Source organism: Mustela lutreola, chromosome 1, assembly GCF_030435805.1.
Source record: "Mustela lutreola isolate mMusLut2 chromosome 1, mMusLut2.pri, whole genome shotgun sequence".
NCBI lineage: Eukaryota > Metazoa > Chordata > Mammalia > Carnivora > Mustelidae > Mustela > Mustela lutreola.
In genome coordinates this window covers 155,174,059-155,186,129 of record NC_081290.1, presented here as the reverse complement: position 1 = coordinate 155,186,129, position 12,071 = coordinate 155,174,059, and the positions used below count along the sequence as shown (strand labels likewise).

The 12,071-nt window shown below is 38.6% G+C and overlaps 1 protein-coding gene across 1 annotated transcript; it reads left to right on the top strand.

Moving 5' to 3' along the window:
- The first annotated feature begins 567 nt into the window (after positions 1–567).
- On the top strand, positions 568–5,625 carry LOC131820042 (disintegrin and metalloproteinase domain-containing protein 20-like). Its single transcript, XM_059155527.1, has 2 exons — positions 568–686; positions 3,018–5,625. Exon 2 carries the CDS (start codon positions 3,152–3,154, stop codon positions 5,438–5,440), a length of 2,289 nt encoding a protein of 762 aa, XP_059011510.1. The 5' UTR covers positions 568–686; positions 3,018–3,151; the 3' UTR covers positions 5,441–5,625.
- The last annotated feature ends 6,446 nt before the right edge of the window (positions 5,626–12,071 follow it).

Genomic DNA, 12,071 nt, shown 5'->3' with positions numbered 1-12,071 from the left:
AAATGAGCAGTATCTATGCCACCATGTTGCTGACATCACCACCCACACTATATTTAATTCATCTTTCTCTTTTTTCAAATATTATTTTGCCTTCTCTTTCTAACAATACTCCCTAATAGATGAAACACTTTATTTGTAGATATAAAATATCTCTGAGTTATTCATTAATCTAATAAAGCTACAAATGGCTACTGATGTTTGTATACTTGTAAAATGATTTAAATAGGTTCAAACGTCTTTCTGGAACCTGAGGTAATTCAAGTATTCCGTAATATGTTTCAATGTTGAGAAAATAGTATGGGGCCAGGACAATGGTATGAGCAAAAGTTCTGAAGATAAAGTGCTTCTACTGTGTGCAGGGAGCACATAAGATAGGGATAAAAAAATACAGTCCTATTTATTCATATTAAAGAGTAATTAAGAGATGAAACTTGATGGAGTTGATGGAGCCAGAATAGGAGAACTTTTATCCAGTTGCCATGGTCTTTAGAATTGAGAAAGTCTTGTTGCTAAGCAGCTCAATCTAGAACACAATCGAATGATAGAAGAAAGGGAGGGGATTGTTATTTCTCTTTTTTATAAAAAGTTTCAGATCAAAGTCTTTGTACATGAAGAGGTAGTTTGTACTACCTCTATGATAGGGCTATATTAAAAAAAGATAGTGGGAACCATTTATTCTACTGTAGGTAAGTCTTTCAAGAATTTAGCTATAAAGGAGAGAAGCACTACTATTTGTGCATACGTAAATGCTCACACGCAAACATACACATCACATGATTCTTTGCCAATTTTTTAATCTTCAAGAGGATCTGTGACCTGGATTATGTCTTATTCTCATCTATTTTAGTTGGTTAAATGAACAAAATTGTATTTTTAATGGGTTTTAACTCATAGTTTGGGAAAAATTGATAGACTATAAATGGGAGTGAGAGTGGAGGTAGATAGAGTTAATACTTGGGAAAGGAAAAAAATGAATTGTAAAAGATGATATATGACCATCTACTTGGAAGTCTCTGTACTATTATGGCACTTTATGACATTATTAGTGAAAATGGTTATTAAGAAAGGAATTAAGTTTTGAATAAGAATAAGAGTTGTGGTTAATGGTTTAATATCTAAGAGTCAGAACAATGGAGGATGATAAGGGTTAGGAGTAGGGTTATGGTTAGGATTACAGTTAGAGTTTGATATTAGATACAGGTGATACCAAAATATAATGCTTAGCCATAGACCAATGGCTAAATGTTGAAAATGAGTCATAAAACTAAAATAAACAAGGAGTTACATGGGTTGTCCACATGCTCACCAATTCCAAAATGTGAGTAAAATCACATTAATAAATCAGACACCTGGGGTGCCTGGGTGGCTCGGTGGGTTAAAGCCTCTGCCTTTGGCTCCGGTCATGATCTCAGGGTCTTGGGATCGAGCCCCACATCGGGCTCTCTGCCCAGCAGGGAGCCTGCGTCCTCCTCTTTCACTCTCTGCCTGCCTCTCTGCCTACTTGTGATCTCTGTCAAATAAATAAAATCTTAAAAAAAAAAAAATCAGACACCTAATTTCTTGAGGTTTATGTAGTATTGACATGGGTGTTGGTGTATGAGTAATAATAATAATGCAAGCTAAATAGTGATCTAATGAGATGGCTACCAGTCTAGTGGTTTGGAAGTGACTTTGGCAATCAGTGGAAATTGAGACCAGTCATCTGTTCTGTATGCCATACAGGAATACTGAGAATGAAAATATTTCTCTCTCTGTCTGGCTTTGAATTGTTGACTGGTATGTTTAGTAAAATGAAGTAGGAATAAGGAACTTTCCCTTAGAAAGTGAGAGTAGAGGGATCTTTGTTTTTCATGAAAGGAAGTTTCCATAGGTAACACAATGATTCTGCAGAAAAGATGTCAGGTATAAGGAGTATGAGATCATAGGTCCTTAATCATGCCTCTTTTACTTTTATGTTACCTACTATGGGAGGTGATTTGATCAGTTTACATTAGATAAGTACAAATAGACAAATAGATAAATAGCTGACTTCACTTTTCTGGTTTTTCAACCAGAGAAAGAGTTCTTGGTTTCATTACCTCAAGCATTCACATTACTTTAATGATCTCATAAAGTCTGTGATATTCTCACTAGACAATAAAAATAAACAATGTATATATAAAATATTGAAATTTTACAAATTTCTAATGTGTAGCTTTGGCCCAAGCACTCTGTCCAAACTTAAGACCATTAATATTTCCAGACCATTAGTCTCACAACATATATGTTCATTTATATTTTCTGAATGTGTTGCACCATTATCTTGCTTCTATTATTCATATAAAATGTGTATATGTAATTTTATTTATGAAATAAATACATTTTACCATCAAACCCAGGAAGAAGTTATCTTGCAATCTTATAAATTCAGGTTTTGATGCCAATATTTGTGAAAACAACTGATGCTTTGGTCCTTGCAGTTTCACAGGCTTAGATGAAAAGAGGAATGCAGGAAAGAGACAGGATAATTAATAATTTGGCACATGGAAGCGTATATTACAGACAATGAGAAAAAATAATAATATATGTGAGTAATCTTTATATCTTGCCTGAGTAATGTATGTGACTAAATAATTTATCATTTGAAAGTGAAAGGAAGACCTATATAGTGATATTCACATCCAGCCCATACGTATAAATTGAGACTGCTACATTAAAACGTGATAGGTGTTCATGCTACCATTAATACAGTTTTGTTTGAAGTATTTACTGTGAAAATGTTGGCACACATTCCTATATTTACAGAACAATATAAGAATCAATATGTGTCCTTCATCTAGAGTCAACCTATGGCCGATCACCAATATTTTGTTACACAGTCCCACTCTGCCTTACCATTAAGAGAAAACTCAATGCAGTATACTGAGCCATGATCCAAACACTAACCCATTTTAACTCATAGCCTTCTCTTTACCCTCCACCTTGACTTGCTTTTATCTCCCACCCCTGTCTCTGCCCTTCTATCTTTTTTCTTTTAGTGTTGCTGTTCTGATGGTGTGACGGCTAGAAGACAGATCTTAAATATCAACACTTTATTTATCAGCATATATCCAGCTCAGAGGGAGGAGGCAGAGAGTAATGTTTCCTGACCTGCTCTGGTTTGTTCTCACCAATGGCTGAATATGGTGGCTCCAGAATGCCTGTGGGTGAGGTCCTGGTACATGTGAGGATCACTGTCCCCATTCTTTGGCTGAGGGTGTTTCTGCTCCTTTATGGATGGTCCCATATTGGATACTCCTATCGCCATGGTCCCCCAGAAGTGGTGATTCCTTTGAGGATGACAGGCACTGGCGCTGTCAAGAAGCCTCCAGGCTGGATCTCTTACTGTCTGCATCTTGGAGGCCAGAGACATGTTTTCCATATAAAGATCAAGAAGCTTTTGCTGTCCAAAAACTTCCCAGTGTTCACATACACAGACCAGGGTGCTCTTTTTGAAGACCAGCCATTTGTCCGGAAAGATTGCTATTACCATGGTTACGTGGAGGGGGATCCGGATTCACTGGTTTCTCTGAGTACCTGTTTTGGGAACTTTCAAGGAATATTACAGATAAATCACATTGTTTATGAGATTTTGCCCAAAAGCCTTTCTTCCACATTTGAACATCTGGTATTTAAGATATATGATGAGGAGAAACAATTCCCACTCATGAGGTGTGGGTTGACAGATGAAAAAATAGTACAACAAATGAAGTTTCAAGAAAGCAATAATTCCACTTTGCAAAGTGGATATGGAGGTCTGTGGACACACAAGAGATTTGTTGAAATGGCAGTGGTGGTAGACTACCATCGATACGCTTATCGTGAATATAATGTCACAGCTGTGGAACTGGAAGTGATTACCACTATGAACCATGTAAATACCTTCTATCAACCCCTAAATACTGATGTGAGTTTAGTTGGAATAGAGGTCTGGACTAAAGGAAACCCTGTGGAAATAAAGAACATGGATGTACTCATGAATTTATTTTGCGCCTGGAAGGAAAAAGGCTTTAACATCCGTGTGCCCCACGATGCTGCGCATGTTTTTGTAAAAAGAGGATATGGTACATTTGGCATATCTTATGTCAGATCAATATGTAACTACAATACTAATTGTGCAGTGGATACCTTCACAAGTGATGATTTGTTTTTTTTTGCATTTGTTGTGTCACATGAGCTTGGTCATTCTCTGGGTATGGGGCATGATGAGGAAACATGTAAATGTGCAGACAATGGGTGCATAATGTATGCAGCACAGCCATGGTCAACCAAATTCAGCAACTGCAGTTATGCTCAATATTGGCACACTTCTGCAGGATCTAGATGTATCTTCCACCCACCCACTCCAGAGAGAAGCTTCAAGTTTACACGCTGTGGGAATGGCGTGGTTGAAGAAGAAGAAGAGTGTGACTGTGGCTCCTTAAATTTGTGTACAAAAGATCCATGCTGTCAGTTAGACTGTATTCTGAGTCCTGGGGCTACTTGTGCTTTTGGGCTTTGTTGCAAAGACTGCAAATTCATGCCATCGGGTGCTTTATGTAGAGAACAGGCAAATCAATGTGATCTTCCTGAGTGGTGCAATGGGACATCTTATCAATGCCCAGAAGATGTGTATGTGCAAGATGGAGTCGAATGCCCAGGGGGTGGCTACTGCTATGAAAAGAGATGCAATATCCGTGATGAACTGTGTAGCAAAATTTTTGGCCCAAGTGCCAGGAGTGCGAGTCAGATTTGCTACAGTACAGTGAATATTCAAGGAGATCGTTTTGGTAACTGTGGCCTCAAGGGCCATCGATTTACAAAATGTAACACCTCAGATACCCTGTGTGGGAGGGTGCAGTGTAAGGACGTGGCAAAAATCCCCACTCTGAGAGACCATTCTACTCTGCATTGGCTTCACCTCAATGATAATGTATGTTGGGGTATAGACTTCCATCATGGGATGCCCTTGCCTGATCTTGGTGAAGTGAAAGATGGTACAGAGTGTGGTAAAGACCGTATCTGCATCCAAAGGAAGTGTATCCCTTTGGCATATTTGAAAACCAGCTGTTCGCCCGAGACCTGCAATGGGAATGGGATCTGCAACAATAGACATCACTGCCATTGTGGCGATGAGTGGAACCCCCCTGACTGCCAGGTAAGAGGCACAGGAGGCAGTGTTGACAGTGGTCCACCCCCAATAAGAAATAAGACTGGAGTGTCACAGAAGCAGCAGCAGCAGAAGACTTACCAGTTATTATTTTGGTTGATGCCCTTTTTGGCTTTATTATGTTGTTTGTTAATTTTATTTTTTATGAGAAGGAAGAACAAGGATAAGAAAGAAGAGCAGAATGTTCCACATGATCCCAATGCACAGCAGAATGAGACACCTGTAACTAATCAAGATGTGAGTGATCCACCTGTACCTGAGAATGGAAACTAAAAAGTTATGATTTCCAAAAGGAAACTCAACCCAAATGAATTTGCCCATTTGATAAATTTTAGTCCTCTGGCAGGAAAAAGGTTACAGCTTGTACCACAGATCACTGACAGAAAATCCCTGAGATTTTTTTTTATCACTTGGGATCATTACACACTAGCCATTGAACAATAAGCAAAATATACTAATTCTCAGCACAGCTCTCTTTTCCATTATTTTAGGCAATTTCAGCAATTTTTACGGAATGATTCTGCATTTCCTGATCAATGACAGTGCCCTCAGAGGGGTGTGTGTGTGTGTGTGTGTGTGTGTGTGTGTATGTGTGTTTAGCTTGCTGCCTGACAATTCCAAACAAACTTCCCCTTTGTAATCTGCTTTCATACACAGGGAATAGGAAACTACAAATCACATTTCTCCTTTGTGAGTCCTCCATTTTTAGCTACCATGAGTAGTGAACGCTAGAGGGAAACTGCACATGGGAAATGTTTTGAGTGTTGTTCATATCAGAGCTGCCTCACTGACTCTCACCTTGGCAGAGGAAGCGCCTTACAATCTTTACATTACCATATACAGATATAAATGTAGTACAGATAAGGACAGAATGATATGATATACTATATGTATACATATACATATAGTTATAATATATATACACACACATTTTTTTTTTTTTTGGTAATTCCCAGAACCAACAGTACTGTCAGCCTCAGAGATATTGGCACAGCTATAAAGAGTCTTGCCCTTGGAGCTCTAGATCCCAGGCCTCTGAGCCCTTCACCAAATCTCAGAGGTTCACCACCACTTTGGCCAACCCTCTCCTCAGAGGGCAGAGTCCTAGATCCATGAGACCTACTCCAAAGGTATAGATTATAATAAGCACACTTCTTCCCTTGATCTCCAGTCTTTGGCTCAATAGCTTCACTTCCTTTTAAGAAAACATGGCTTCTCAGAGAGGGCATTGCTTGTTGTGCCTGAATTCTGACTGATAGAGTACTGACTTTAGAATAACAGAAAACACAGGAAGGAGTCATATATCAAAAGTTTTTGAATTTTCCATACCACTGCCTTTACCATCTTGGGGACATATTTTATACTCTGGTAGAATTACTTCAAAATCTCAAAAGAAAGGAAAATGGTACTTGCCACTCAACCCTTGGTAACTTCACTTGTAAAATAAGATAAAGAAGATATTTACAATTCCATGTAGGATATCTAAGTCTTAACAGACCATGTGTCCTCTCCAAAGGAAAAACAAAACAAAAACAAAACACCTAGAAAATCCTAATTTTATATTTTTTTCTTTTAAAAGATTTTTATTTATTTATTTGAGAGAGAGAGACAGTGAGAGAGAGCATGAGAGATGAGGAGGTCAGAGGGAGAAGCAGACTCCCCATGGAGCTGGGAGCCCAATGCGGGACTCAATTCTGGAACTCCGGGATCCTGACCGGAGCCTAAGACAGCCGCTTAACCAACTGAGCCACCCAGGTGCCCAAATCCTAATTTTATTTTAACCCATGTTTTAAGGACATCAGAGAGCTGAGGAAGTAATCTGGAATAGGTGAACTGAAATTTCAGGCAGGATAAAACAATTCTAAAAAGGGCTGTAAGCCCTACTGGAGTTTCTGGTTTTGGTGTGGATAGATTTTACACCAATAATCCAATTCCTTTACTATAGATTGTTCAGAGTTTAAAATTGACTTCTGTGTATGTCACATTTTCAAAAAAAAAAAAAAGTCCACCCAGCATTTAAAACTTACTATTGTTAAGTTTCCATACTATGTTCAACATTGTATTATTCTCCCTTGAATCTGTTGTCTTATCTTCATTTTTTGTCCTATAGTTCTTCATCTCTTTCATTTTTTCTTAATATCTCCAAAGATTTTCATACTATAAAAGCCCTTAATTCTTAACAGTACCTGTTAGAAGGGAGGGGAGGGGAGACTGTCCTCCCTACTGAGAAGGCACCTCAATACAATACAGGTGAGTCCACACAATTTATGCAGAGGATAACTGGCTGACAGAGGGGAGCAGGTGTGCAGCAGTACAGAGGAGCACAGCTATTCTCTGCAATGTCTAGACCTTAGTCCATAGATATTATAGAACAATGGGACATGCAGAAGGCATTGTAATGAGATCAAAGTGTTCACATGCACCTAACAGATAGCTGACCTTGAGTTCTTGGGGCACCACCTGTGAGTCAGGAAGGCAAGAAACGGTGTTATTTCTAGGTTCCTGGGTGGCTCAGTGGGTTAAAGCCTCTGCCTTCGGCTCAGGTCATGATGGCAGAGTCCTGGGATCGAGTCCTGCATCTGGCTCTTTGCTCGGCAGGGAGCCTGCTTCCACTTGCCTCTCTGCCTACTTGTGATCTCTCTCTCTGTCAAATAAATAAATAAAATCTTTAAAAAAAAAAAAAAAAAGAAAAGAAAAGAAAAGAAACTGTGTTATCTTTAACAAATGTATGGAGGACTAGAGCAAGCCTTTTCCTGATCACAGCCTTGGCAGGTATTTTCTAAGTTACATGTATATTAATCTCCAAGAGGCCTGGAACATGTAGCCCCAAGAGAGGAGAAACAAGAACAAGATGGAGGGCCAAAGGCAGAGTCAGTATGGTCAACACTCCTACACCACCTAAATTCATGTCCTTTTCTATGTTCATGTATGTTCAGTGCTTTATTTTCTAATTTCTTGGTTATATGCTTAACTTTTAATATTTACTGCTTTTTCTGATATAATACACAATCCAGAGATCTAACTTAGATGCTATAATTTCTTAGCTATCATTTTATTATGTATACCAATTGATAAACTTTATGATTTTTAATAATCATGTGTTAAACTAATTCTAAATGATCTGAAGAATGTGGATTTTACTATAATATGAATATGACAATTTGTCCTAAGAAATCAGTGTTCGTATGTTCCTTTGAATACTAGGTAGTATAGTTAAGTACAGAATACTAGCCCAGTGAAATAAGAGTCATAAGATTAACACAGTAAAAGTAAATAAAATCCATTAAAGAGGTTGTTAAGTCACATACCAAAGTTACATCACTCAAGGAAATACATGCACCACCTCTAGAGGAATTGAATCAATGTGTCAAAAGGAAAATGAAGGGTGCCTGGGGTGCTCAGTGGGTTAAAGCCTCTGCCTTCAGCTCAGGTCACGATCCCAGGGTCCTGGGATTGAGCCCCTTATCGAGCTCTCTGCTTGGTGGAGAGCCTGCTTCCCCCCTCTCTCTGCCTGCCTTTCTGTATATTTGTGATCTCTGTCAAATAAATAAAAATCTTTGAAAAAAAAGATCATCCACCATGATCAAGTTGGATTTAAAAAAAAAAAAAAAGAAAGAAAAATGAAAATTCACAGCTCAGTTCTTCTTATTTGGTTAGTATAACTACTAATGAAAAAGTTCAGGTCAAAATATTGGTCAGGCAGTTGTGTTTTGAAGTAAGCATCTCCATATGTCAAATAGGGAAATTGTTATCAAATCTCCATATAAATTTTTTCTTAGTATTTATAGACTTTGATCATAATCATTCTAAATACTATATCTTCCTTTTCTTTCTCATGTTCTAAGTTTCCATTATGTAACTGTGTTACTCAGTTGCTTGAAAATTGTTGCTGACTAGTGGTAGAAAGAATGACTTATTAATATTAGTGAATTTAGAGTAAATAAGATTTACTAATTGTTGGGATAATAGCTAATCATTGACTGTAGCTCAACAAAATTTAAATGATATACACATCACTAGAGAAATTACATTTTATAATTTGACAAGTTGACCTGTCAACCTCCTCTTTTATTTCAAAACATTGGTGCTATTAATTAATGAAAAGCTCCTTCTAGGGGTGCCTGGTGGTTCAGCGGGTTAAGCCTCTGCCTTTGGCTCAGGTTATGATCTCAGGGTCCCGGGATCAAGCCCTTCATCGGGCTCTCTGCTCAGCAGGGGCCTGCTTCCTGCCCTCTTTCTGCCTGCCTCTCTGCCTACTTGTGATCACTCTCTCTGTTAAATAAATAAATAAAATCTTTAAAAAGAAAAAAAGGCTAAATGAGCATGGATTTACTTTATTATCATTATTATTATTAGTCACACTATTTTGCCCACAGTATGTATGTATTTATTTGTTTGCTTATTTTTTTTAATTTTTAATTGAAATTTCAGTTAACAGTTATAGGATTTAATGATTGATCACTTACATATGTCACCCAGTGCATGGATTTTAATTATTTTTTAATTACTTCTTTTTTTAATTTTATTTTCAGCATAACAGTATTCCTTGTTTTGGGCGCCTGGGTGGCTCAGTGGGTTAAGCCGCTGCCTTCAGCTCAGGTCATGATCTCAGGGTCTTGGGATCGAGCCCTGCATCGGGCTCTCTGCTCAGCAGGGAGCCTGCTTCCTCCTCTCTCTCTGCCTGCCTCTCTGCCTACGTGTGATCTCTCTCTGTCAAATAAATAAATAAAATCTTTAAAAAAAAAAAACAAAAACAGTATTCCTTGTTTTTGCACCACACCCAGTGCTCCATACAATCCGTGCCCTCTCTGATACCCACCACCTAGTTTCACCAACCTCCCACCCCCCGCCACTTCAAACCCCTCAGATTGTTTTTCAGAGTCCATAGTCTCCCATGGTTCACTTCCCCTTCCAATTTCCCTCAACTCCCTTCTCCTCTCTAACTCCCCTTGTCCTCCATGCTATTTTTTATGCTCCACAATAAGTGAAACCATATGATAATTGACTCTCTTTGCTTATTTCACTCAGCATAATCTCTTCCAGTCCTGTCCATGTTGCTACAAAAGTTGGGTATTCGTCCTTTCTGATGGAGGCATAATACTCCATAGTGTATATGGACCACATCTTCCTTATCCATTCGTACATTGAAGGGCATCTTGGTTCTTTCCACAGTTTGGCGACCGTGGACATTGCTGCTATAAACATTGGGGTACAGATGGCCCTTCTTTTCACTACATCTGTATCTTTGGGGTAAATACCCAGGAGTGCAATTGCAGGGTTATAGGGAAGCTCTATTTTTAATTTCTTGAGGAATCCCCACACTGTTCTCCGAAGTGGCTGCATCAACCTACATTCCCACCAACAGAGTAAGAGGGTTCCCCTTTCTCCACATCTCCTCCAACACATGTTGTTTCCTGCCTTGCTAATTTTGGCCATTCTAACTTGTGTAAGGTGATATCTCAATGTGGTTTTGATTTGAATCTCCCTGATAGCTAGGGATGATGAACATTTTTTCATGTGTCTTTTAGCCATTTGAATGTCTTCATTGGAGAAGTGTCTGTTCATATCTTCTGCCCACTTTTTGATATGATTATCTGTTTTGTGTGTGTTGAGTTTGAGGAGTTCTTTATAGATCCTGGATATCAGCCTTTTGTCATTTGCAAATATCTTCTCCCATTCCATGGGTTGCCTCTTTGTTTTCTTGACGGTTTCCTTTGCTGTGCAGAAACTTTTGATTTTGATGAAGTCCCAAAAGTTTATTTTCGCTTTTGTTTCCTTTGACTTTGGAGACATATCTTGAAAGAAGTTGCTGTGGCTGATATCGAAGAGTTTACTGCCTATGTTCTCCTCTAGGATTATGATGGATTCCTGTCTCATGTTGAGGTCTTTTATCCATTTTGAGTTTATCTTTGTGTATGGTGTAAGAGAATGGTCGAGTTTCATTCTTCTACATATAGCTGCCCAGTTTTCCCAGCACCATTTATGGAAGAGACTGTCTTTTTTCTACTGCATATTTTTTCCTGTTTTGTCAAATATTATTTGACCATAGAGTTGAGGGTCCATATCTGGGCTCTCTACACTGTTCCACTGGTCTATGTGTCTGTTTTTATGCCAGTACCATGCTGTTTTGGGGACCATAGCTTTGTAGTAAAGCTTGAAATCAGGTAACATGATGCCTCCAGTTTTATTTTTGTTTTTCAACATTTCCTTAGCAATTCAGGGTCTCTTCTGGTTCCATACAAATTTCTGAATTACTTGCTTCAGCTCTTTGAAAAATACCGGTGAAATTTTGATTGGAATGGCATTAAAAGTATAGATTGCTCTGGGGCACCCAGGTGGCTCAGTGGGTTAGGGCCTCTGCCTTCAGCTCAGGTCATGATCCCAGGGTCCTGGGATCGAGCCCCACATCGGGCTCTCTGCTCAGTGGGGAGCCTGCTTCCATTCCTCCCTCTCTGCCTGCCTCTCTGCCTACTTGTGATCTCTGTCTGTCAAATGAATAAATAAAATCTTTAAAAAAAATGTATAGATTGCTCTAGGCAGTATAGACATTTTAACAATGTTTATTCTTCCGATCCAAGAGCATGAAATAGTCTTCAATCTTTTTGTGTCTTCTTCAATTTCTTTCATGAGTATTCTGTAGTTCCTCGAGTACAGATCCTTTACCTCTTTGGTTAGGTTTATTCCCAGGTATCTTATGGTTTTTGGTGCTATAGTAAATGGAATCGATTCTCTAATTTCCCTTTCTGTATTTTCACTGTTAGTGTATAAGAAAGTCACTGATTTCTATACATTGACTTTGTATCCTGCCACGTTGCTGAATTGCTGTATGAGTTCTAATAGTTTGGGGGTGGAGTCTTTTGGGTTTTCCATATAAAGAATCATGTCATCTGCGAAGAGAGAGAAT

Bases quoted from the DNA above. Each gene is read 5' to 3' on its own strand.
- LOC131820042 (XM_059155527.1), top strand. From the start codon at position 3,152: ATGGCTGAATATGGTGGCTCCAGAATGCCTGTGGGTGAGGTCCTGGTA.